This window comes from Phocoena phocoena, chromosome 15 (assembly GCF_963924675.1).
Source record: "Phocoena phocoena chromosome 15, mPhoPho1.1, whole genome shotgun sequence".
NCBI lineage: Eukaryota > Metazoa > Chordata > Mammalia > Artiodactyla > Phocoenidae > Phocoena > Phocoena phocoena.
In genome coordinates, this window is record NC_089233.1 from 34,397,856 (window position 1) to 34,424,235 (window position 26,380).

General features: G+C 50.3%; 1 protein-coding gene across 1 annotated transcript; it reads left to right on the forward strand.

The window, feature by feature from the left end:
* The first annotated feature begins 7,270 nt into the window (after positions 1-7,270).
* On the forward strand, positions 7,271-17,790 carry SEPTIN12 (septin 12). The gene is made up of 10 exons (XM_065891888.1): positions 7,271-7,275; positions 7,627-7,810; positions 10,226-10,351; positions 10,430-10,511; positions 12,122-12,259; positions 12,396-12,513; positions 12,610-12,705; positions 16,702-16,798; positions 17,436-17,487; positions 17,571-17,790. Exons 2-10 carry the CDS (start codon positions 7,648-7,650, stop codon positions 17,788-17,790), a joined length of 1,092 nt encoding a protein of 363 aa, XP_065747960.1. The 5' UTR covers positions 7,271-7,275; positions 7,627-7,647.
* The last annotated feature ends 8,590 nt before the right edge of the window (positions 17,791-26,380 follow it).

Below are 26,380 nucleotides of genomic sequence, written 5' to 3' on the forward strand. Positions count from 1 at the left end.
CCCCCCACACACACATAAACACACACGCACGCACACACACACACACACAAAGTGCCGACCAGAGCTCAGCACTGCGGGCTATTTATTTCCCTCTTCACCCTGCCCTGCCTGTCACATCTGCACAGATGGGACTGAACACTGGACCCACTGGGAGGAAGTGACACTGGCGTGCTTTTTGTCTTGAATGGGGGAGGTCAGGAAGGCGGAGCTTCAAGGTAGCCTATAGTCCAAGCCCTGCCCTCACCCCAAGGCAGGAACCTTTGGACTCAGGCTGGGGCCAGGCCCAGGGCTCTCCTTCCTCCCCTCTTCGCAGCCTGTCCTCCAGGATGGCAAGGGGCAGCCACACACCCCCTCCCACTGGAGCCTGAGGAGTGGGTGGTGGCCCTAAGCTCTGAGTTGGGGAAGGAGGACAGAAGCTGCCCACCATGAGCTGTAGTGCCCTTGACTGTGTTCACTTGGCAACCCTGGCAGGGACTTCAAGAAATAAAGATCATCCGACTTTGCCTGGAGCCCTTCTGTCTGTCTGTCTGTCTGTCTGAGTAGGGACCTGGCCAGGGGTCCCTGATAGTCAGGAGCTGGGCCGAGTACCCAGTGACTGAACCCCTGGCCTCCAAGGGGCTGAATGGGATGGTGAATGGGCAGCCGCTGGGTGGCTGCAGCACGTCACCTGAGGTCTCCTGGTGACAGTCATGCCATCTGAAGGTTGTGAGGGACACAGGGGGCATCTGGATGAAGCAGTGGGGGCCTACACTGCCCACGGTGACAGGAGGCTCGGAATACACTCCAGACTCAGGCTTTGGCTGAACAAGGCATTGTTATTGCTGCCCATCAGGACAAAGGCAGGGGAGCAAGAACTCTCCGCATTAAGGCTCCAGGGCAAGGTTATCAAATCCCCCCGGCGTGTTTCTGCAAGAGAGGCACACGGGCTGGTGGCTTCAATCCTCGGCCCCCGGCCCGCCCCACCCCACCCCACCGCCACCTTTTCGGCCTGGCCCTGGTGCTCCGGGCTCACCTTCCGGGACCTGGAGGAGTGGCTTTGGCAGCAGCCACAGCAGCAGCAATGGATGCAGACGACCAGCAGCAGGAGCGCCACGACGCCTGTGGGCAGGATGGGTATCCAGATATGGCCCTCGGCCTGGGAGGCTTGCCGGGGGCCAGAGGCCAAGCCATACTCACCGAGGAAGACGAGGAAGATGATGAAGGCACCGGTGTCCCACTTGGACTGGAACAGCTGGTGGCTCCACAGTTTCCCCAGCACTTGCTGGGCTGTGGCACTCAGCTCCTGCTCCACATCCTCCGTTAACAAGGCCATCTCAGCTGGATGGTCCTGGGCACCGCCTGCTGCAGCCCCCCAGAGGGCCATCTCAGAACCCTGGGGCTGCCACGTCCCTGCCCCGCTGCACTGCAGCCCTGGCCCTGCCCTCCCACACCACCCTTCTTGGCCCCAGCCCCTACCCCAGCCTCTCTTCCACTTCTCTCCTGGCCCTGGCCTGAGCAAGCTCCTCCCCGCCCACTCCCCCCAGCAGCCCTACCCCTGGGCCCCCACCTGCCTTGGAAATCTCCCAGCCAAGCAGGTTCTAGGTCCTGGGAATACAGACTACTTCCTGCTTCCGGGTCCACACCACCTGAGGCCTTGGCAACCAGCCCCGCCCCCCACCAGTACCCCAGGGCCCAGGTGAGTCAGCAGGTGCAGCACGGAAGGAGGAGGCCACAGGCCTCTCGGCCTCTTCATTCCAGAGATTTTTCTCAATAGACCAGACAGCCAACCTGGAACACAGCAGACACTCAGCCGCTGTTGCCTTCATGAATGAAGAAAAGACAGAAGAAAAATGGTGGCAGGTTGGAAGGAGGGAGGGAGGTGAAAAAGAAAGGAGGAGAGGGAGGGAGGGGAGGGAGAAGATGTTTCTGTTCCACCGCCCTTGCCTGGGCAGCGACTGTGTGCCTGGCAGCGCAGCAGCAGCAGCCTTTGGGGTCCTTATCCTAATCCTCACAGTGATGCTTGTGAGACGATGGTTATGGTCGCTCAAATGAGCTCTCTCCCCAGAACTTGGAGCCCAGGGCCCCTGACACGGCACCTGGAGCTGTCTCGCCTCCCCCGTTACCCCCAGAGCAGGGGCCAGGCCTGCTAGGCCCTGGGGACCAGCTGTAAATCAGGTGGACACACCTTCTTATCCTTGTGGGGCTTATGGTCTCGCTGGGAAAACATGTTGGCTAATGTTAGGCTCTGTGCCTGACGCTATACAGGCACACTTTACTGCACTTCACAGATGTTGCATTTTTGATAAATTTAAGGTTTGTGGAACCTTGAGTTGAGCAAGTCTGTCGGTACCATTTTCCAACAGCATTTGGAAACTTTTTCATTTTTATTATATCTGTTACAGCAATCTGTGAGGGGTGATCTTTGACGTTATCATTGTAATTATTTTGGCATTTTTTAGCAAACTAATTTTTAGTCAAGGTACGTATGGTGTCTTTTTTAGACACAATGCTATTGCCCACTTAATAGACTACAATATAGTGTAAACAACTTTTACATGCACTGGGAAAGCTGTGTGACTCGCTTTTTTGCAATATTCGCTTTATTGTGGTGGTCTGGAACTGGACCCACAATATCCCTGAAGGATGCGTGTACCTAATGTATTCCTCATGGAAATCCTAAAGTGGGTATTATTGCTATTCCCATTTTACAGATGTGAAAACTGAGGCCTTGAGAAGTTCAGCAACTAGCTCAGGTCACACATGTATTCATTTCCTGTTCTTGCTATAACATACTACCGTAAACTTAGTGGCTTAAAACAATTCAAGTTTATTATCTTACAGTTCTGGAGGTCAGAGTCTAAAATGAGTAGGCAGGGCTGTGTTCCTCCTGAAAGTCCTAGGGGAGAATCAATTCCTCAGCTTTTTTTTTTCTTTTAATTTATTTAATTTATTTTTGGCTGCATTGGGTTTTCGCTGCTGCGCGCAGGCTTTCTCCAGTTGCAACAAGCGGGGGCTACTCTTCGTTGCGGTACATGGGCTTCTCATTGTGGTGGCTTCTCTTGTTGCGGAGCACGAACTCTAGGCACGCTGGCTTCAGTAGTTGTGGCACTCGGGCTCAGCAGTCGTGGCTTGCGGGCTCTAGAGCACGGGCTCAGTAGTTGTGGCGCACGGGCTTAGTTGCTCCACAGTGAGTGAGATCTTCCCGGACCAGGGATCGAACCTGTGTCCCCTGCATTGGCAGGCAGATTCTTTTTTTTTAACATCTTTATTGGAGTATAATTGCTTTACATTGTTGTGCTAGTCTCTGCTGTGCAACAAAGTGAATCAGCCACACGCATACTTATATCCCCATATCCCCTCCCTCTTGCGTCTCCCTCCCACACTCCCTATCCCACCCCTCTAGGTGGTAACAAAGCACCGAGCTGATCTCCCTGTGCTATGCGGCTGCTTCCCACTAGCTATCTCTTTTACATTTGGTAGTGTATATATGTCAGTGCTACTCTCTCACTTTGTCCCAGCTTACCCTTCTCCCTCCCCATGTCCTTAAGTCTACTCTATGTCTGCGTCTTTACTCCTGTCCTGCCCCTAGGTTCTTCAGAACCTTTTTTTTTTTTTAGATTCCATATATATGTTAGCATACGGTATTTGTTTTTCTCTTTCTGACTTACTTCACTTTGTATGACAGGTTCTCCGTCCGTCCATCTCACTACAAATAACTCAATTTCATTTCTTTTTAATGGCTGAGTAATATTCCATTGTTATGTATGTGGCAGGCAGATTCTTAACCACTGTGCCACCAGGGAAGTCCCAGTTCCTCCGCTTTTCCAGCTTCTAGAGGCCACCCACCCACATTCCTTCGTTCATGCCCCACCCCCATCACTTCCACTTCTGCTTCCATCCTCACACCTTCTCTGGCTCTGTTCTTCCTGCCTCCCTCTTATAAGGACCCCAGTGATTACACTGGCCCACAGGATAATCTCCCCATCAGAATCCTTAATCACATCTGCAAAGTCCCTCTTGCCACATAAGGTAACATATTCACATGTTCCCAGGGATTCAGATGGGAACTCTTTGGGCACCATGATTCTTCCAACCACACCTAGTGAGCAGAGAAGTCTGAACTGGAACCCAGCCGTCAGATCCCGGAGCCCTTGACCACCATGTAATACAGTCTCCTGTGCTGGGATCCCCATCTTACACTCTCCATCCCCTCCATTCCTGTTCTGAGATCTCAGATTCCTGTTGCCCAGGGAAGGTAACTTTGAAATGACTGTTCTATTGCAAAAGGGGGTAGAGACGCAGCCACTGGGGAAAACGGTCCCTTGAAAAGTTACACATAGTCTTATTATAAGACCCAACAATTCCACTCCTAGATATATATACCCAAGATATTAAATCATGTCCACGCCAAAACCTGTACACAAATGTTCACAGCAGCAGTTTTCATAATAGCCAAAAAGTGAAAGCACCCCAAAATATCCACAAACTGGTGAATGAATAAACACATTATGGTCTCTCCATGTGGTAGAATATTATTCAGCCATGAAAAGTAACAAAGCACTAACACATGCTACAAAGTGGATGAACCTTGAAAACATGATGCTGAGTGAAAGAAGGACAAAAGGCCACATAGTATGTGACTCCGTTTATATGAAATGTCCAGAATAGTCAAATCCATAGAGACAGAAAGTAGTGTTTGCCAGGGGCAGGGGGATGGGGATAGGGTGCTTAGTGGTAATGGAATTTCCTTTAGGGGTGATGAACATGTCTTGGAACTAGGTAGCAGTGGCAGATTTGCAACATTGTGAACATATCAATACTAAATGCCACTGATCTGTTCACGTTAAAATGGCTAGCAGTTAATTTTTATGTTCTGTGAATTTTACCTCAATTGAAAAATAAAAAGCGGGGAGGGGGGATGGTTTAATGACTGTGGCCCCTGCCCACCCCTTGGCCTGGCCGAGTGGGCAGAAGCCAGTCCTCTCCTCTCCCCACTGACCCTCAGTCTTCCTGTCCAGATGCCCAGGTGCCTCATTTCTTGTTTATTCTCATTAAAGAAAAACTGGGATATTCCAAGTCATTAAAAGACAGAAAGCACCCATAGAGCCCCTTGGACCTAAGCAGAGCAATGATGGGATAGAGGCCATGACAGGATGCATTTCAGGCCAGTCAGACCTCGGACTTGGATCTTGCTCCCAGCCCTTAACACCCACCCGTGTGTGACTGAAGGCCCACCCCCTGACCCCTCTCTGCCTCAGTTTCCTCATCTGTAAAGTGGGTGTATGGAGAGTATTCCCCCTTCTCAGGCTGCTGAGGATTGAATGAAATAATTGATGTAAACACTCCCTTGGCACAATGAATGCACTAAATGGTTGTGTATTACTCTCACCCAACCTGTGGGTACGATTCCCTTCAGTCTTGATTCTTTGGATACATTGGGTTCACCTGCCATCCACACTCTGCTCACTTTACCCTTGGCTTTCCCCAGTCCACATGGCCAAGAGCGCCTTGAATGGTCCTGCTTTCTGCAGACCTGATCCTCCAGTCCGCAGTCCCTGTGGGCATTTTCCCCCCAGGTTTCCAGATCCTACATCACTCAACGCATGACACCTCTCCTGGAGAAAGTGTTTTCTGGGCATAGAGGCTTATTTCCTCAGGAGACATTCCCAGAGACGGAATCTCCTCCCGTGCAAGGTGGGTCTCCGTGTCAGCAGCGCTGTTTGGTCATCCGCACAGAACGTTCTCATCTGCGTTGATGAGGAGGCCAGCCTTGCCATGTCCCTCAAGAGCTGTGGCGTAGCTTGAGAGAGTTCTCCAGCAGGAATGGCAAGCGTTCAGGGCAGGCTCTGCCCAGGGTCCTGCCCAGCCCCACTCCTGGCCTCCAAGCCTGGAAAGTGAAGTTTAAGCCTCTGTCTTCAGATGTGTAGAAAGTGGGGGAGCAGAAGGGCATGGGCAGGGAAGGACAGAGGCTGCTGGGGCTCAGGACAGTTGAGCTGAGCAGATCGGGCAGAGTTGCTGAGTCCTGGTGGGCAGAGTGGGGGCGGCAAACCACCACCTGCTTTTGTAAATAGTCTGACACGCAGCCACTCCCGTCCATCTACTTGTGGCTGCTTTCCCACTGCAACGGCAGAGCCGAAGAGTAGTTGCAACAGAGATCTTATGATTAGCAAAACTTAAAATCTATACTATCTGGCCTTTTACAGAAAACATTTGCCAACATCTGACACAGGATTGCTTAGGGCTTGCAAACTCAGGTGCCAGGAAACAGGTGAGAACGAAATAACTGAGATGAACTTGGTATAGGAAACATCTTATTAGGGAGACATTAGGGAGGGGTGAGGGCTATGGCAAACTGGAGAGCACGTAGCTCATCTAAAGGGGGCAGCTAGGGAGTTCCCGGGTGGTCCAGTGGTTAGGACTTGGCGCTTTCACCGCCAGGGCCCGGGGTTCAATGCCTGGTCAGCAAACTAAGATCCTGCAAGCTGCATGACGTGGCCAAAAAATAAATTTAAGAAAAAGAAAAGAGGGCAGCTTGTGTCAGCTGTAGGCTGGACCCAGAGTTGCCAAGGCTTATAATCTCTAAGATACACTAGAAATCTAGATGTTTGTGTGAACAAGAAAAGGGGCTGCAGAGGGTGAGCATGTGGACACAGATCCCAGCCCTGCCACTACCTCACTGTGTGACCTTGAACCACTTTCACTCCCTGGACTCTGATCTGTAAACTGAGGGGTAGAAGCTGCACTCACTTCACAGGGCTCTGATGATTATTAACAAGTTAGCATCCTAGGACTCCTAAAACAGTGCTGTGCGCAGACAAAACTCTGGCTATATTGGCAATTTAAAGCACTACGATGCCAACAATGGACGGACCGAAGAAAACACATGGATGTTGTACTTTCTGGCCATGGGTCACAGGTTTGCTTCCCCAACAGAGTGGTTAAGGGGCATGAACTTGGAAGCAGAGGGACTGGCTGCTGCCCAGAGCTGCCACTTACCAGCTAAGTGACCTTGGGCAAAGGTGCTTCCCCGGGGCGGGGGGTTCCTGTCTATAGATCTAGGCTGGGGTCATTGTGAGGGTTATAGGGCAGTGACCCGAAAGGGCCTGGTGGAGTAGCTTACCTGTCCCTGTTCTCAGCCCCCTGCTGCAGAGGAGCCCCCAGGTGGGGTCACAGGAAGGGGGTGGAGCTCAGGTTCTTCAGTTAACTGTCACCCTCTCCCCTCCCCCTCAGCACATAACCAGGGTCTGCCAGGACAGGGCAGCCCCCAAGGCTCCCACAGGGATCCAAGGCCACCAGGTGCCACATGAGGCTGCTTCTCTCCCTCTCTGTCCCCCATGGGTCCAGCCCCTGAGTTTTGCCAGGCCGGCCACACACTGCTGTGGGAGTGTCTGAGTGGGGAGAGACAGATCCCTGGGGCTGGTGCATATCAGAAAGCGGGTTCAGTCTCCCCTGAGAGGCAGCTCCCCCAGGCACCCCTCGACAAACCCCGTGGGCAGTGGGGACTTGGGTGATGCATAGGTGAGGGGGCATGAAGTATGGGAGTGCCTGGGAGCAGATCTCAGGAGTCAGGGTTCAGAAATGAGAACTCGGGTGGTCCCCCTCTGGAGCCCCAGCGACTCCCTTCTCCCCACCCCACCCGGATGACAGGCATCGTTGTTCCTCAGCCCCATGGACCCCCTGAGGCAGTCCCCCTCCCGCAGCTCGTCACGGGCCTCCAGCCCGAGGACCCTACCCTGCGAGATGCTTGGTTACGTGGGCATCGAGGCCGTGCTGGACCAACTAAAGATCAAGGCCATGAAGATGGGGTTTGAGTTCAACATCATGGTCGTTGGTGAGTGAAGGGCCTCGGGCTCACAGGAGGACAGACCAATGGACACCACCCTGTGGGCCCGGAGCCTCAGCCTCCCCATCTGTAAAGTGGGCCTGATAGTCGTACCTCACAAGAGTGTTGTAGGTGGAAATCTGGGAAACACTGAATTGTGAAAAGACAAAAATCACCGTGAAGCCCCAACCAAATGCAAACAAAGCAATAAAAGGGGAGGCCATGTGTGGCAGGAAGTAGGGAACACCAGACTCATCCTGGTCCCAGGCCTTAACAACCCCCAGTGTGTGACCTGGGGCAGGGCCTTTGACCCCTCGCTGCCTCAGTTTCCTCATCTGGCTTAGCACAGTGCCTGGCATCTAGGAAGTTCCCCATGGGTCAGTTTTATCTGGAATTGCATTTTTATATATGCAAAATTAATGTTGTAGGTCAAAAACTACACTTCTCACAAAATAAACTGGATATAATGGAATATAAAATGTCAGAGTGTGTAGCACCAACTAAGGGCATTATTCTAAGGTGGGGGTACCCAACAGAAATGTCATAGAAGGGGACTTCCCTGGCAGTCCAGTGGTTAAGACTCTGCACTTCCACTCCTAGAGGCCCGAGTTCAATCCCTGGTCAGGGAACTAGGATCCCACATGCCACGTAGCGTGGCCAGAAAAAAAAAAGAAAAGAAATGTCATAGGAGCCACATACATAATTTTAAATTCCCTAGTAGCTTCCTTTAGAAAAGTAAAGAGAAACAGGACAACTTACTTTTAATCGTCTTTTTTACTTAAACCAATACATTCCAAAAATACTATCATCTCGACATGTAATCCATATAAAACATTATTCATGAGATCATTTACATTGTTTTTGTCATAACAAGTCTGCAAAATGTGGTTTATTCTTTTACACCAACAGCACATCTCAGTTCAGATTGGTGTATGGCCATACTGCCAGTGGCAATAGCCAGGTGTGGCTCCCATATTGGATAGCACAGCCCAAAGGACAATTTCAGTTCTTTTTTAATTTTTTAAATTTTATTATTTTTGGCCACATTGGGTCCTCATTGCTGCGTGTGGGCTTTCTCTCTGGTTGCGGTGAGCAGGGGCTACTCTTCACTGAGGTGCGCAGGCTTCTCATGGCGGTGGCTTCTCTTTGTTGTGGAGCACGGGCTCTAGGCACATGGGCTTCAGTTGTTGTGGCTTGCGGGCTCTAGAGCGCAGGCTCAGTAGTTGTGGCGCACTGGCTTAGTTGCTCTGCGGCAGGTGGGATCTTCTTTCGACCAGGGCTCGAAACCGTGTTGCCTGCATTGGCAGGCGGATTCTTGACCACGGCACCACCAGGGAAGTCCCAGTTTCAGTTTTAGACACAACAGTGTGTCCTGCCCTGTGATGTAGGATGTTTACTACTGCAGGGCGTGGTCCGCGGAGTTTGAGAAGCCTGCACAGCAGGGAGAATGGACCATCTACAAGCTCAGGCAGCATAGGGGAATCTCACTAAAAGAAGCCAGACATGAAAGAGCACGTGCTGTGTGATTCCCCAAGTAGAGGGCGGGCAGCGCTGCTGCCTACCGATGATGTCAGGAGAGTGGCTGTCCCTGGAGCTGTGTTAACAGTTACTGCGAGGAGGCAGGAGTGGTCTTGGGCGGAGCTGTGTGTTCTGTCTCTTTATCTGGTGCTGCATACATGGGTGGTTTAATTTGTAAAAATGCATTGACCTGCCCATCAACAGATGAATGGATAAACACAGTGTGGTCTATCCATCTGATGGAATATTATTTAGCCATGAAAAAGTATGAAGTTCTAGCACATGCAACAGTGTGGCTGACCCTTGAAAGCATTATGCTGAATGGGAGCAGCCAGATACAAAAGGACAGTTATTGCAAGATTCCATTTATATGAAATGTCCAGGGAATTCCCCAGAGGTCCAGTAGTTAGGACTTGGCACTTTCACTGCCTAGGGCCCGGGTTCCATCCCTGGCTGGGGAACTAAGATCCCATAAGCCAAGTGCCACTGCCAAAAAGAAAAAAGAAATGTCCAGAATAGGCAAATCCATCGATAGAAAGCAGATTGGTGGTTGCCAGGGGTTGGGGGGAGGGGGAATGGGGAGTGAGTGCCTAGTGGGTATAGAGTTTCTTGCTGGGGTGATGAAAATGTTTTGGAGCTAATAGGGGTAGTGGTTGCACAACACTGTGCATGTACCCAATGCCACTGAATTGTTCACTTTCAATGGTTAATGTTAATTTCTTATTATATGAATTTTGCCTCAGTAAAAAATGGGGGAAGGCATTGAGCTGGAGACTTACGATAATACGTGCTTTTCTGTATTTGTTATACTTAGAAAACAGTTTACTTTCTAAAACCATTTATTTAAGAATTTCAGAAACATGCCTAACGCATCTACAGTTGTTGCTGCCGTGTGATTATTCACAGGACAGAGCGGGCTGGGCAAGTCCACCATGGTGAACACACTCTTCAAGTCCAAGATGTGGAAGTCCACCATGCCGGGCCTGGGGGTGCCCACACCCCAGACGCTGCAGCTGCAGTCTGTGACCCACGGTGAGTGAGCACCCCCTCACCCCACCCCCACCCCACTCACCCAGGCCCACTCTCAGCCCCTCTGCTCTCCCCCTACAGTCATCGAGGAGAGCGGCGTGAAGCTTAAGCTGACGGTGACTGACACACCCGGCTTCGGGGACCAGATCAACAACGACAAGTGGTGGGTCCTGGCGGGGAGGTGGGAAGGGCAGAGCGCTGGCTGCCCCTGCCCCTGCCCCTCCAGTCTCTGGGAAACATCCAGGCCTGGAGCCACCTGGCTGTGGCATCTTTGAGGCTCAGTTTATTCGTCTGTACAGTGGGTGTGTGCAACTCTCCCCCCAAGATCAAAGGAGTCAAGTATGTAAAGGTCTTAGCTTTGCTGCCTGGAAGCACTCGATAGAGGCTATGGTATGGCAGGGGGATAGAAGCCCACACTCCAGAGTCAGGACCCCTGGGTTTGACCACTTCCCAGCTGTATAACCTGGGCCTGGCCACGCAAGCTCTCTGAGCCTCCTTTTCCTTCTTCGTATCTTGGGGGTGACGACATCCCCTTTGCAGAATTGTTCTAGGCTCTCAAGGAGATGAAACACAAACACACACACACACACACACACACACACACAATCGGGACTGGCTGCACAACTTGTGGGGGCCTTTATTCAAAAATTACTAAGGGGCTTCCCTGGTGGCGCAGTGGTTGAGAGTCCGCCTGCCGATGCAGGGAACACGGGTTCACGCCCCAGTCCGGGAAGATCCCACATGCTGCAGAGCAGCTGGACCTGTGAGCCATGGCCGCTGAGCCTGCGCGTCCGGAGCCTGTGCTCCGCAATGGGAGAGGCCACAACAGTGAGAGGCCCGAGTACCGCAAAAAAAAAAAAAAAAAATTACTGAGAATTGTGAGACCACACCCGCAGAGCATTCAGCCCTGCGTGGGCCCTTCTTGGTTCAGAGCCCTGGGTGCTGGCTCCATCCACACTCCCATGAAGCCAACCCTGCACACAGCACCTCACCGAGCACTTAGTATGTGCAAGCTCTGTTCTAGATACAGGGATATAGCAATGAACAGAACTGATGAACATCTTTGTCTGCATGAAATGTATATTGTCATGGGTGTGGGGAGGCAAACAGTGAACAAAATTAATCAGTTTTGTGGAGGGTGAACCTGAACTCTTTATCACCGACACAGGACACTTTCTGGGAGTGAAAGGGGGATGGAGCTGTAGTTGGTGGGGGAGTGCAGTTTTAAGCAGAGTGATCAAGGCAGAGGGCGGCAGGTGCAAAAGCCTTGAAGTGGGGGTGGGGTGGGAGGGGAGGCAGAGCTCAGCAGTGGGATGGGGTACGGACTTGTAGGGCAACATAAGGACTTTGGCTTTTCTTTGGCCACTGGAGGCTAAGCAGAAAAAGGATCTTTTTGGCCGCTGTGTTGACAATAGCCCTGTGGGGGGAAGGGACCCTGGCAACAATTGGGAGAGAGTCCCTGGTGGTTTGAACCAGGCTGCGGCAATTTCTCTCCTTTAATGCTTACTCCTCCCCTACAAAGTAGGTGCTGTCTTACTGTCCCCATTTTACGGAAGAGGAAGCTGAGGAAGAGGAAGCAGGGGTCTCTCTGAAGATGCAGGGGTGTGGGGGGTTGGTACTTGGGTGATCAAGGGCCTCAGGTTGCGTGGGACTGAAATTCCTGTGTCCCAGGCAAACGGGGCGATTGGTCATCCTAAGGGGAGAGCACTCAGAGGACCTAGGTTGAGGGGGGCTCCTGGCGAGGTTCTGAGGCTGAGCCATCTCCCACCCCAGCTGGGACCCCATCCTGGGCTACATCAATGAGCAGTACGAGCACTACCTGCAGGAGGAGATCCTCATTACCCGGCAGCGACACATCCCCGACACCCGAGTGCACTGCTGCGTGTACTTCGTGCCGCCTACCGGGCACTGGTGAGGTGGCTGAGCCGGTGGGCAGAGGGCCACCTGCGTGGGGAGGAGAAGAGGAGGAGGAGGAACCCCCGGGGTGGGCTGCGGGCTGGCACCCACTCATTGTATGCTCACTGCCATCACTGCCCCGCCTGAGCAGGCTGCGGCCCCTGGACATTGAGTTCCTGCAGCGGCTCTGCCGGACTGTGAACGTGGTACCTGTGATCGCCCGGGCCGACAGCCTGACCATTGAGGAGCGAGAGGCCTTCAGGCACAGGGTAATCTGGGCACCTGGGACAAGTCTGGGGTCAGTGGGGGTGTGGAGTGGGGGAGAATGCACAGGTGGGCTGAGGTCATCTGTGTGTGGTCCCCAGATCCAGGAAAACCTGAAGACTCACGGCATAGAGGTGTATCCACAGAAGTGCTTCGATGAGGACATCAATGACAAGATCCTCAATAGCAAGATCCGGGTAGGAGGCCATGGGAGGTGGGGAGGCTGGTGGGACCAAGGCTGGGTGATGTGCTTCCCACTCATCCTTTCCATCTGAAGATTCGTCTCTCTCTGCAACTTGGGGAAAGTTCATATATTTCTAGCAGGTATGAATCTCCACTCATCCACAAACTCAAGGCGAGCAAGAAATAGGTCATATCAGCAACCCTCAGAATGGGAGAAAATGTTTGCAAATGATATATCTGATAAGGGACTTGTATCCTGAATATATAAAGAACTCTAGAAATCAACAATAAAAGACAAGTACCCCAAGTTAAAAATGGGCAAAGGATTTGAATAGACATTTCCCCAAAGAATTTATACCAATGGCCACTAAGCATATGAAAAATTGTTCAACATCATCAGTCATGAGGGAAATGCAAATCAAAACCACAATAAGATACCACCTCACACCCACTAGGGTAGTTAGTATCAAAATGACACACAATGACAAGTGTTAGTAAGGATGTGGAGGAATTGGAACTTTCACACACTTCTTGTGGAAGTATCAAATGGTGCAGCCATTTTGGAAAACAGTCTGGCAATTCTTCAAGGTTAAACACTAAGTTACTATATGACCCAACAATTCCACTCCCCAAAGAAATGAAAACCTATGTTGACATAAAAACTCATACACAAATGTTCATAGTAGAATTATTTGTAATAGCCAAAAAGTGGAAACATTCCAAATGTCCATTAACTTGTGAATGGATAAACAAATGTGGTCTATCCATACAAGAGAATATTACTTAGCCATAAAAAGGAATAAAGTTCTGATAGATCCTACCCTAACCCTAACCCAATGTGGATAAACCTTGAAAATGTGATGCTAAGTGAAAGGAGCCAGACACAAAAGGCCAAATATAATATGACTCCATTACATGAAATGTCCAGAATAGGCAAATCTATAGAGATAGAAAATAGACTTGTGGTTGCCAGGGGCTGGGAGGTTTAGGGGGAAATGGGGAGTGACTGCTAAAGGGTACGGGCTTTCATTTTGGGGTGATGAAAGTGCTCTGGAGTTAGATTTTGGTGATGGTTGCACAACTTGTGAGAATACTGAAAACTACTGAACTGTACCTCTAAAAGGGCAAATTTTGTGGTATGTAAATTATACTCAGTAAAGTTGAAGAAAGAGAAAGAGAGGAAGGAAGGAAGGAAGGGAGGGAGGGAGGGAGGGAGGGAGGAAAGGAGAAAGAAAGAAAGAAAGAAGGAAAGGGGGAGGGAGAGAAAGAAAGGAAATAGCTCACATCTTCATTTTCTCTGAATCAACTGAATTTCACCTCCAAGCCCCCATCTTCCTGCCCTTGTGGTACATTCAATGTCAGTCTGTCTGGATCCTGCAAAGCACCTGGGTGAGGCCTGGGGTTCTTCATCCATAGACACTTGGCCTCCACTCCCTCCGCCAGGGACCCTGCTAACCTACACAGCACTTTAGCTTGAATTAGAAAAAGGCAGTAGGGGCTTCCCTGGTGGCACAGTGGTTGAGAGTCCCCCTGCCGATGCAGGGGACACGGGTTCGTGCCCCGGTCCGGGAAGATCCCACATGCCGTGAAGCGGCTGGGCCCGTGAGGCCATGGCTGCTAAGCCTGCACGTCCGGAGCCTGTGCTCCACAACGGGAGAGGCCACAACAGTGAGAAGCCCGCGTACCGCAAAAAAAAAGAAAAAGAAAAAGGCAGTAGCTTCCTTCACAGAAGGGAGCCTGCATGGGATTTCAGCCCTACACAGCCTCATGGTAAGTTACCTTTGTGCAGTGCACAAACTGCACATCTGTACATGGAAGCCCTGCTTCTTGTCTGGCATCCAGTTTCTCCACACATTCCCTCTTGCCGCTCCCCATTGGAGCAATGAACAGTATTTCCTGTGAAAGGTTCAAAGAGCCTTGACCTTCTGTTTTCTGTCCGGAAGCCAGCAAAGACAGCAGCCTGCTCACAGCTGGAACAGTGCTGGGGGAAATAAAGGAGAATGTATTCAAATTAACCTCTCAATAAATCATCCAGATATATAACATCTATTGAGGGTCAAATATGGGCTGATGCATAATAAGTGTGCAAGAGACAGTTATTATTAGCATCAATTTATTCCCCACCACAACCTAATTCTTAGAAAAACAAACCTACATGCAGCACTTGCCTGTTTAATCTCCACTTCCTGCCACGAATAAGTAAACAACCAGAATTTACAACAGGGCTCAGCAAACTTTTTTTGTGAAGGGCCAGACTATGGTAAGTATTTTAGACTTTGTTGCAATTACTCAACTCTGCTGTAGTAGAATGAAAGCAACATAGACAAGAGTAAATGAATGGCAGGGGTGGTATGCCAACGAACTTGCCTGGTTTGGCCCAGGAACCATAGGTTGCCAGCCCCTGGTTTACAAAATTCTCTCTTTCTTTTTGTTTTCTTTTTAATTTTTTGGCCGTGCCCTGCAGCCTGTGGGATCTTCCCCGACCAGGGATCGAACCCATGTCCCCTGTAGTGGAAGGGCGGAGTCTTAACCACTGGACGGCCAGGGAAGTCCTCTCTCTCTCTTTAAATTTCTTTTATTGAAGTATAGTTGATTTACAATGTTGTGTTAGTTTCTGGTATACAGCAGAGTGATTCAGTTTTATATATATAATGTATATGTATATATATATTTATATATACATGTTTATAAATATATATATGTGTTCCTTTTCATATTCTTTTCCATTATGGTTTATTACAGGATTTTGAATACAGCTCCCTGTGGTATACAGTAGGACCTTGTTTTTTATCCAGTCTCTATATAGTAGTTTGTATCTGCTAATCCCAAACTCCCAGTCCATCCCTCCCCCACCCCACCCCCTTGGCAACCACATATCTGTTCTCTATGTCTGTGAATCTGTTTCTGTTTTGTAGACAGGTTCATTTGTATCATATTTTAGATTTCCACATATAAGTGATATCATATAGTATTTGTCTTTCTCTTTCATTTTTTAATAAATTTATTTATTTTTGGCTGCATTGGGTCTCCATTGCTGTGTGCGGGCTTTCTCTACTTGCCGCGAGCGGGGGCTACTCTTGGTTGCGGTGCACCTGCTTCTCATTGCGGTGGCTTCTCTTGTTGGGGAGCACGGGCTCTAGGTACACAGGCTTAAGTAGTTGTGGCACACAGGCTCAGTAGTTGTGGCTCGCGGGCTAAGAGCACAGGCTCAGTAGTTGTGGCGCACAGGCTTAGTTGCTCTGTGGCATGTGGGTTCTTCCTGGACCAGGGCTTGAACCCATGTCCTCTGCATTGGCAGGCGGATTCTTAACCACTGCGCCACCAGGGAAGTCCCTGTCTTTCTCTTTCTGATTTACTTCAACTAGTATGATAATCTCTAGGTCCATCCATGTTGCTGCAAGAGGCATTATTTCATTCTTTTTTATGGCTGTGTAATATTCCATTGTGTGTGTGTGTGTGTGTGTGTGTGTGTGTGTGTGTGTGTGTGTGTGTGTGTATATATATATATATACCGTATCTTCTTTATCCATTCAGCTGTCAATGGACATTTAGGTTATTTCCATGTCTTGGCTATTGTAAATAGTGCTGCTATGAACTAAGAAGTGCATGTATCTTTTCGAATTATAGTACAAAATTATCTCTTAACCCTCATGATAATGGTTGAAGGTGGTAAGAAATTGGACATGAGCAGTATTATATCACTAATGTAGCTCTGAGTAACACTTGGTTTCCAAGACTTGTTCTGCTAACCCCTTCATTATGCTAAGCCCAAGATTATGCTTCCCAAACATTCACAGAGCCCTGCATCAGTATTGTCATGACTCCCATTTTACAGATGAGGAAACTGAGGCACACTGATTAGACTTTGTGTCTTCTGACTTCAGATATCTGTGCTCCTTCTATCACTTTCTCTCCCCACAAAGGACAGCATCCTGCAGGTTCCTATCTCAGTGTCTTCTCTCTCCACTTCCCGGTGGGGCCAACCCTCCGATCTTGTCCCTTCCCTGCAGGAACGGATCCCCTTCGCTGTGGTCGGGGCTGACCGAGAGCACATTGTGAATGGGAGGTGTGTCCTGGGCCGGAAGACGAAGTGGGGCATCATTGAAGGTCAGTGCAGGGGCCCTGGCGAGGGCTCAGGGGAGAACATGTTGAAAAGCCCTGTTGCCTTTGGCATCCTTACACCCACCACAGAGCCCAGCACAGGAAACAGACAGACCTGGGATCAAGTTCCTTTGTGTAGCTCAGAAGCCCCGGGCAAGTTCCCCAACACCCTGGGCCTCAGTTTCCTCACAGTCAAATGGGTATCATTGTAACATCAACCTCATAGGGTGGTTGGAGGGGTCAGAGCCTCTGCTTTGCATGATACCTGGCACCCAGGAGGCACCCTATTCATTCACTAGAATTGATTGTGGGCCTACTATGTGCCACAGAGCTGACCAGACAAGGACGGGTGGGAAAAGCACAGTGAAGGAAATGTGGGATGGGAGGGGGTACCTGAGGGAGCAGAGGAAGACCCTGCTGATTCAACAGCTGTTTATAGGAGCCACCTGTACCAGGGGCTGGGACACAGCCGTGAATGAATGAATGAACTAACAAACGGGAGGTGGGCTAACACAGGGAGATGTGGGGAAGGGCTGGCAGTGGCAGGGGGTGTGCGGCATACAGCAGGTGCTTACTCGGTGCTGGCCGAGGGCAGGGCGTGGAACAGAGCCTGCACTCAGGGGTTTGGTGCCGTATCTTGTAGTGGAGAACATGGCTCACTGTGAGTTCCCCCTCCTGAGAGACCTGCTCATCCGGTGAGCATGTGGGGAGCCCGGGGGGCTGCGGGGGCCCTGGAGGATGCCCTGGAAGTCCTGCTGACCTACCACCTATCTCCCAGCTCCCACCTCCAAGACCTGAAGGACATCACACACAACGTCCACTATGAGAACTATCGCATCTTCAGACTGAATGAAAGCCACGTGCTGCCCCGAGGGCCCGGCTGGGTGAACCTGGCCCCAGCCCCGGCCTCTGTCCCTGCCCCCGCGGGCCCCCAGGCCAACCCCGTCCCCCCAAAGGTCGGCGGGTGGGCCAAGGACAACTCAGATGAGGAATGCTGAGCACCGGCACATCCCGGGCCCACGGGCCTCCCCAAGTCCTGGGCAGCGCCCTGACACACACCTGTGTACTAGAGCATGTATTAAAGGGTGGACATTGCTTTTTATGAAAAGCTGTGCTTTGAAAACAAAAGGTGTTTTGTAAATGACTTCTTTGAGCTATCCTCAAATAAAAGTATTGTTCTTTCTAAAATAGTGTGAGACTCTCAGGCCCTCAGGAGTCTTGAAGACCTGGGAGGGCCTGCCTTGGACGACCAGCCCCTTCTGCCCCAGAACCAGAGTCAAGTTCCAAATCATGCTCTGCTGTCCGTATCAGGCTCTGACGTGTCCCAAAGCCTCCCTCCCGCACGGGGCGTCATAAACACTTAAAAACTCATCTTTGCCATCTTCCCCAAACTCTGTGTCCCTCACTCCTGCCTTCCCTTTTGCCCCACCCTGGCAGACCAGAATGGTGAGAAAACAATTCCAACTTTGGAGTCTGGCGAAACTGATGTGAAAATCCCCGCCCTGCCATTGACCTTGTGCGATGTGACCTTGGGAGAGTCACTTACTCTTGTGGGCCTTAGTGTCCTCATCTATAAAACTGGGCTGATACTTTCGCTCCCACAGTGTTGTTGTGTGGACAAAACGGAGTGATTCATGGAATGTGCCTGCCACCCCTGGAGAAACAGCTCTCAGAGATGACAGGAACAGCAGAGACCACGGGTACAGGGCAGAGGCTGTGCCCACAGGGTGTGTGAGCACTTCCCAGGACTCTCTGGAACCCTCGAAAGGAAATGGACTTCATGGAAGCCCACATGGTACACCCAAGCTCCCCTAGGGCGCAGGCAGGCAGTGAGCATTCAGTAAGTGACCATGGGGAGCAGCAGTGGTATCCCAGCTGCTGGCCTGCACATTCCTGGTCACTGGGGCAATCTTTTTCTCGGGGGGTGGGTATTCCAAGGACAATTGGTCCTGCTCTCTGCTGATGACTTTACCTCCAGTTTTGGAAGCTCTTTTCACGCCCACAGTGATGCTGCAGCCCATGCTTGGCACAGACTCAGTTGTGTACCCAGTAACGGCCGTGCACAGATTTCTTCTGCATTTCCTGACCTGGGTCAGCTGGGTGAGGGTGAAGGCCTCAGCTGACATGTCTTGGGATTCCCCAGGCCCTGCAAGCACGGAGTACAACTCCAGCTCTGCCGCTTTTTAACTGCAGGACTTTAGACAAGTCACCTGACATCCCAGAATCCACTTCCTCCTTTGGAAAACAGAGACAGCATCGCCAACCTCCTACTTCAGGGTGTGTGGAGACAAGCCTGTTCACAGGTGCCCAGGTCCCATAAGGAGCCATTTTACTGATTGTTTTGTTCCGTTTTGTAGGCACGGCGAGGGGCGGTGATTTCTTTTATGTGGTACAGTAATCAGGTTCATGTCATAATGATACAGTCATCGTATTAACAATAGTGGGCATTTTTTAAAATGGGGAATCACAAAATGAATTCCCATGTACCTGGTATAATAAAATATTCCCCCGATTTCACGGACGAGAATGTTCATAGCAGCTTAATTTATGATAGCCTATAACCGGAAACTGCAAATGTTGGGTGGCAGTGTAAGGTCGGACCTTAACAAACGGCACCGCGAAACAGAGGAAAGCTTCAAGTGAGCTTTATTAGGGAGCGCTCCCGGGCGAGGTTCACTGGTCCGAGAGAAAGGGGCCAGAGAAGTCGCACCGGGGCGAGGGTTGGGCAAGACTTTATAGGGGAAGAAGGGAAAGGGGTGTGGTGAATCTGGGAGGGCGCAGGGTATTCCTTATTTGGTGGTCTTTTCGGGTATCCTGGGGGACCGTTGGTCCCGCCCCTCGAAAGGCGGGAAGGCTGGGCTGGGTTCAAAGTCCCCAGGTCAGTTTCTGGAACTGGGTGGTCCGGAATGTCGCCAGGGCAGTTTCTGGAACTGGGTGGTCCGGAGAATTTCGTTCTGATGCAACCTGTGAATCTGATTGTGTTCCCCTGCCTCGGGCCAGTTGGCCTTACAGGCAGGAGAGTGGATAAGCTATGGCAGAGTCACACAAAGGACCACTCCTGGGCAATCAAAATGAACCTACTACTGATAAACACAACAGCATGGGTGAGTTTCACAGACCTAATGGAGAGTGAAAGAAGCCAGCAAGCAAAGAGAATGCACCCTGTGGATGCCCTTTTACAGAGTTCAAGAACAGGAAAAATCAATTGAAGGTGATGGAAATAAGATTGTGCTTTTGGGCAAGGGCTGGGAGTGCCGCTGGGGAGGGGCATGAGGGAGCCTTCAAAGAATTGAAAATGACCTATATTTTGATCTGGGCGAGGTTACACAGGTGTACAGCTTTGTAAGATTCTTTGAGCCATACCCTTCAGATTTGTGCACGTTACCGTAGCCATGTTATACTGCAAGTATAAAAATCTTAGATGGTGAAGAGAAATTTTAAAAAATTAAAATAGGAACAGTATACAACTAATAATGCCTGCTTAAAAATCAGTACTGCAGTTATTTAAAATTATTTATGAGAATATTTGCTAGGTTTCAATATTTCAAGAATGCAAATTCCCAGTAATGGCTATTTTGTTGTTGTTGCTGCTGCTGCTGTTAAAAATGCACATTAGGGGCTTCCCTGGTGGCGCAGTGCTGAAGAATCCACCTGCCAGTGCAGGGGACCTGGGTTCCAGCCCTGGTCCGGGAAGATCCCACATGCCGCGGAGCAACTAAGCCCGTGTGCCACAACTACTGAAGCCCGTGCGCCTAGAGCCCGTGCTCCACAGCAAGAGAAGCCACCACAATGAGAAGCCCGCGCACCTCAACGAAGAGTAGCCCCCAGTCGTCGCAACTAGAGAAAGCCCGCACGCAGCAACGAAGAATTAATGCAGCCAAAAGTAAATAAATAAATAGGAGGGGGAAAAGCACATTAAGGGACTTCACTGATAGTCCAGTGGTTAAGACTCTATGTTCCCAATTCAGGGGACCCAGGTTCAATCCCTGGTCAGGGAACTAGATCCCGCATGCCGCAACTAAAAGCCCGCACGCCTACACTAAAGATCCCACATGCTGCAACGAAGATCTTGCATGCGGCAACAAAGATCCCGTGTGCCTCAACTAAGACCCAGCACACACAAATAAATAAATATTAAAAAACAAACAATCTCTGTGAGATTTATCCCTCCATCATTCTGTTGATCGATACTGAAATTGTTTTTAGGTTTTATCATTACAAAGAACACTGCTCTGAACAGAGAGGAAGTCTTTATTATTTACAAAATTAGCATATATTAAGCCTTTATTATGTGTCAGGCATTCTATTGCCTATTTAAATCACAACAGCGCCTATCCCAGGTGTTACTATCCTCGTTTTACTAAACTGTTATTCTTACGTTCTCCCTCCTTCACCGCAACCGAATCAGCCCCAGGGCCCTGTGGCTTCTGCTTTAGGAATCTGGGTCAGATCCCTGCTTCTATGACTACCACCATCACTAGTATTACCTCAACTTCGGGCCCCAGGAGCTTCCAGCTGCTCTCACTGCTCCTCTCTAGATCTGTGCTCCACAAAGCTTCCTCTCCTGTCAGGACACTATCCTGCTTAAAACCCCAAACTCTATTGGTTTCCCCTTGCTCTTAGGATATAACCCTCAATCCTCACAGGAGCCGCCCAGGCCCTCCTGCTTGGTCTCACCTCTCCAGCCTCATCTCCCAAGCTTGGCCCCCTGCACCGGGGCCACAATGGTCTCCTTTCTGTCCCGCAAATGCACCCCGATCTCTTGGGCCTCAGGACCTTCACACCTGCGGTTCCTTCTGTGTGGACCCCTCTTCCCCCATTCCTCAGGCTAACTCTAAGATACCTCCCTTCCTCTGCTCAACTGTCACATCCATCCTAAGAGAGGTCCTCTCTTCTCTATCCGTTTGGCAGCATTCACCAAAGAGGTGACTAAACAATTATTTGTGCAATTATTTGTCCGCTGTATGCCTCTCTTTGGAGAATGTAAGTTCCATGAAAGAAAGCACTTGTTCACCACCGCCGCCGAAACCCCAGCACCTAGCAGAGCTGGCAGATGTGATCGCTCATATGTGGCTTTTAAAAATATATGTATGAACGGATGAAAGGATTTTGAACGACTTAACGTCTCCCATTCACACATGTGGAAACTGAGGCTAAGAGCACGCAAGGGACTGGCCCGTGGCCTCGGCAAGGACAAAGTCGCGGCCAGAGGCTTCTCCCCAGCCCCTCGGAAGGCCACCTACAAGAGAGACCCTCAAGGCAACGTGACCCCGCCCCGCCCAAGGGGTCCCCTGGGTATCTGCCAGTCAGGCCCGGCGCGCAACACGCTGGAAAAGTAGTCCGGCCGCTCCCCGATTCCGGCGCCCGCTACTTCCGCTTCCGGCGGGCACAGTCCTCACGCGAGGCTTTGGGAAAGACGTGCGGGACCGCGGTTTTTGGTCTCTGTTGCTGCGCGGCAGACGTTGTCCTTGGTTGTGCGCTGAGTTCGGTGCGCTGGGGCTCCTTCCCGGGCGCGGAGGTTGAAACTCCGGGAAGGGAGGTGACTTGCGTGCGGCCGCAGTCTTTGGGGCAGAGGCGGGACTCGAATATGGGCTGCCTCCCCTTCCCGGCCTCTTTTCGCTGTGGTGTCACCGGGCGCGCTACAGAGCGAGTTCAACCAAAGGGACAGGGAGAGAGTCAAGTGTAGCCGACTGAGTCAGGCCTTAGGATGTCTGCGATGTTATTACTGGCTAGAGTGGATTAACTCGGGACTTAGGAGCTGTAGTTTTGGAATCAAGAATTTGTGTTCCAGCGACTTCTCTGATGGCTCAGTGGTTAAGAATCCGCCTGCCATTGCAGGGGACACGGGTTTGATCCCTGGTCCGGGAAGATCCCACGTGTCGCAGAGCGATTAACCCCGTGCGGCACAACTACTGAGCCTGCGTTCTGGAGCCCGCGAGCTACAACTACTGAAGCCGGAGTGCCTGGAGCCCAAGCTCCGCAGTAAGAGAAGCCATTGCAATGAGAAGCCCACACACTGCACCGAAGAGTAGCCCCTGCTCGCCGTAACTGGAGAAAGCCCGCCCGCAGCCTCAAAGACCCAAAGCAACCAAAAATAAATAAATTTATTTTTTTTAAAAATTGTGTTCCAATCCCATTGCTGTCACTTCCTAGCCATATGATCCCCCGTGGGTTCAATACCTAAAACTCTCAGAGATTCAGGGTTGTTTTTTTTTAACCTGTAAAGATACAGTACCTCTGGCCTTACTAAATTAAGAACAAACGGAGTGCGAATGCGTATTGTCTGGTGATCAGAAATTGATGGCCATTATTTATCAGGAAGAAGAAGGCAGGACAAGGAGCTGGGGTTAGAAGTTGTCGGGATTTTGAGGAGGGAGTACTAGGCCTTGACATGGGAGGCCTTTATCTCCCAAGCAGAGGGTAGGCAAAGGCACTTGACCTCTCTTTTGCAGTCTTACTGTGGACAACTTCTGCCTTTGGAACCCCCAAAAGCCACGTCCTGCTTCTCCAGAGCACTCTTCTCTGTCAGGGATAGGGAGCCGGGTTACCCTGGAAGTGGTGGCAGATTCTTTTCTCGACCAGACTCTATTCAGGCTCCTTTGAACTCTCTTCTCAACTAGGCCCTGACTTTTGGGCTTCCATGTTCATCTCTGCATTGTTCACTTGTAGCCAGTTTAGCCAGAACCACCTGCCCCCACCCCAATTGGGTTCCTTATCCTCCCGCATTCCCCAGGTGATTGATGTCTGATCACCCTGGCCTTCCTAAAGCAAGAAACCCCTCTTACCCTGATGCTTCCTTTTGTTAATTTTCCAATGCCTCCCCTGAGCCCTGCACCCTGGCTATAAGTTCCCATCTTTCCTTGTTGTATTCAGAGTTGAACCTGATCTGTCTCCACTGCAAAATCCCACTGCAGTATAACAGTCAAGAACCTTTGTATTCTATTACAGGTTAATCACTAAAGGGATGACGCCTATAAGCTTAAATTATCCATAATGGCCCATCTCTAGGAACCCTGCCTCCCAGGTAATTAGCATTAAGCTAAAATACCTTTGTTTAGCTCACAGGAAACATTCCTCACCAGACCCACCTGTGAATGACTGAAAGAAATTAACACATCCCCTCCGGAGGCTAGCCAGAACCAGGAAAATTTGACTTTACTCCCTCTCCTTTTAATATAAAAAGAAGTCTGAATTCTAACTCAGGCAAGATGGTTCTTTGGGACCCGAGTCCACCATCTTCTCAGTCTGCCAGCTTTCTGAATAAAGTCGCTGTTCCTTGCCCCAACAACTCGTCTCTTGATTTATTGGCCTGTTGTTCAACAGGCAGTACAAACTTGGACTCAGTAACCTCAGTGGTCCCTAACAAGTGCCATGAATAATTCTTTTCTTTAAAAGTGGTGAAAGAAGCCCATTCCTCAGCTGTGCCTCTCTCTGTGTGTCTGTCTCTGTCTCTCACAGGCTGGCTCTCCTCTGTGTGGTTGGCTTCAGCCCACAGCAGATTTATTGGAGGAAGCTGGACATTTTACCTCTATTTCTCTTCTCTTAGCTCTGGCATCCTCCCCTTTTAAGAAAGCCTTTGGGGCTTCCCTGGTGGCGCAGTGGTTGAGAGTCCGCCTGCCGATGCAGGGGACACGGGTTCATGCCCCAGTCCAGGAAGATCCCACATGCCGTGAAGCGGCTGGGCCCGTGAGCCATGGCCGCTGAGCCTGCGCGCCCAGAGCCTGTGCTCCACAACGGGAGAGGCCACAGCAGTGAGAGGCCCATGTACCACAAAACAAAAACTTTATTGCTAAAATATGCTAACCATCATCTGACAATGCAGGGTGGCCACAAACCTTCAATGTGTAAAAAATGCAATATCTGCAAAGCTCAGTAAAGTGAAGTGCAATGAAATGAGGTCTGCCTGTACATCCTTGTTTGTGCCAGATACAGCCCAGAAACATCTTGGTGGGTTTGGTTTATGTCACACAAGATTTAAACCCAGTTTGAGTCTACATTCAAAACTGGGAATTTTCACTTAAACATCCATATATCTGGCTTCTGGGGAGTGATCAGATTGGCAGGCAGTGTGGGGCCTGCATACCCCACTGCTTCCCATGGCCTTGACACTGAGGCCTTGCACCTGCTCCACCTGTCACGACGGCACTGTTGTGTCTCTTGTAGAGAGAAATTCCCCACATTCACATCACTCTCACACATGGTAATAGAGAAGAAAGAGCAAGAGGGACACGTGTTTTAAGAAAAATGGGAGAGAGCCCATGTCTTTGCGGAAAACAAGAATATTCCAGAATGTTTGGTGCACAAATGCATGTCTGTGTCAAAAGCCCAGTCTTGCCTTCACCCCCGGCCCTTGTGGGTGTTTGAGCAGGTGTTGGTGGTGGTCTGAGGGGAATCTTTTGCCGTTCCAGGGACTGGTGGTGTTTATGGGTCTGGCTGTGTGCTATGGACTGAACTGTGTCCCCGCAGAACTCATGTTGAAGCCCTAACCCCCAACGTGACTATATCTGGAGACAGGGTCTATAGGAGGTAACTAAAATTAAAGGAAGAAAGGCATCACTGTCTCTTTCCACCAAGTGAGGACAGAGTAGGCACTATCTATGAGCCAAGAAGACAGTCTTCACCAGGAACCGAATCTGCTGGCACCTGGATCTTGGACTTCCTGCCTCCAGAAGCATGAGAAATAAATGTCTGTTGGATAAGTGCCCAGTTTGTGATGTTCTGTTACAGCAGCCTGAGCAGACTATGACACTATGTGTTTTTTCCAAGAGAAGGGTGTGAATCTTCACCCTATTCTGAGCCACATCTGGGCCGACCGCGAGCAGGGGAGTTTAGCATACGTCATCCCCATGGGTAAGGATTTCTGAGCATGCCTGGTGGGCCTTGATTCCCCTTCTTCCTCCACACTCCAGGCTTTCTCTGTGATGCCTTCATCCTACAGGCAACTCTCCCTCAAAGGAATCATCATGTTTTGCACACCTGTTCTTACCCATCTGCTTCTTTTTTTTAAAAAAAAAGATTTATTTATTTATTTTTTGGCTGCGTTGGGTCTTCGTTGCTGCACGTGGGCTTTCTCTAGTTGTGGCAAGCAGGGGCTACTCTTCATTGCGGTGCGCAGGCATCTCATTGTGGTGGCTTCTCTTGTTGTGGAGCATGGGCTCTAGGTGCACGGGCTTCAGTAGTTGCAGCACGTGGGCTCAGTAGTTGTGGCACAAGGGCTTAGTTGCTCTGAGGCATATGGGATCTTCCAGGACCAGGGAATTGAACCTGTGTCCCCTGCATTGGCAGGTGGATTCTTAACCACTGTGCCACCAGGGAAGTCCTACCCATCTACTTCTCATTTAACTTGCTGGCTGCAGGGAAAAGACAAAGTTTCAAATGCTGGGTGGTTCGAGGTGTAAACAATGGCTATCTCCTGCCTCCCTGTTAATTGATGTATCCTCTTGTCTAAAATTTAATAATGGAACCAAAACACAACCAGACTACAAGGAGAGATTTCACAGCATTGCACAGCAAGCCCTCTTATCCTTCATCCTTCCTGTTGATGAGAATAATAACAGAGGGAGGCAGAGGCAAGGCGCCAAAGGAAAG

Excerpts from the sequence above, each read along its gene's own strand:
- SEPTIN12 (XM_065891888.1), top strand. The coding sequence starts at position 7,648 with ATGGACCCCCTGAGGCAGTCCCCCTCCCGCAGCTCGTCACGGGCCTCC. Across the intron at positions 10,512-12,121 it reads CAGATCAACAACGACAAGTG|CTGGGACCCCATCCTGGGCT; the intron begins GTGGGTCCTGGC and ends CTCCCACCCCAG. Across the intron at positions 12,514-12,609 it reads GAGAGGCCTTCAGGCACAGG|ATCCAGGAAAACCTGAAGAC; the intron begins GTAATCTGGGCA and ends TGTGGTCCCCAG.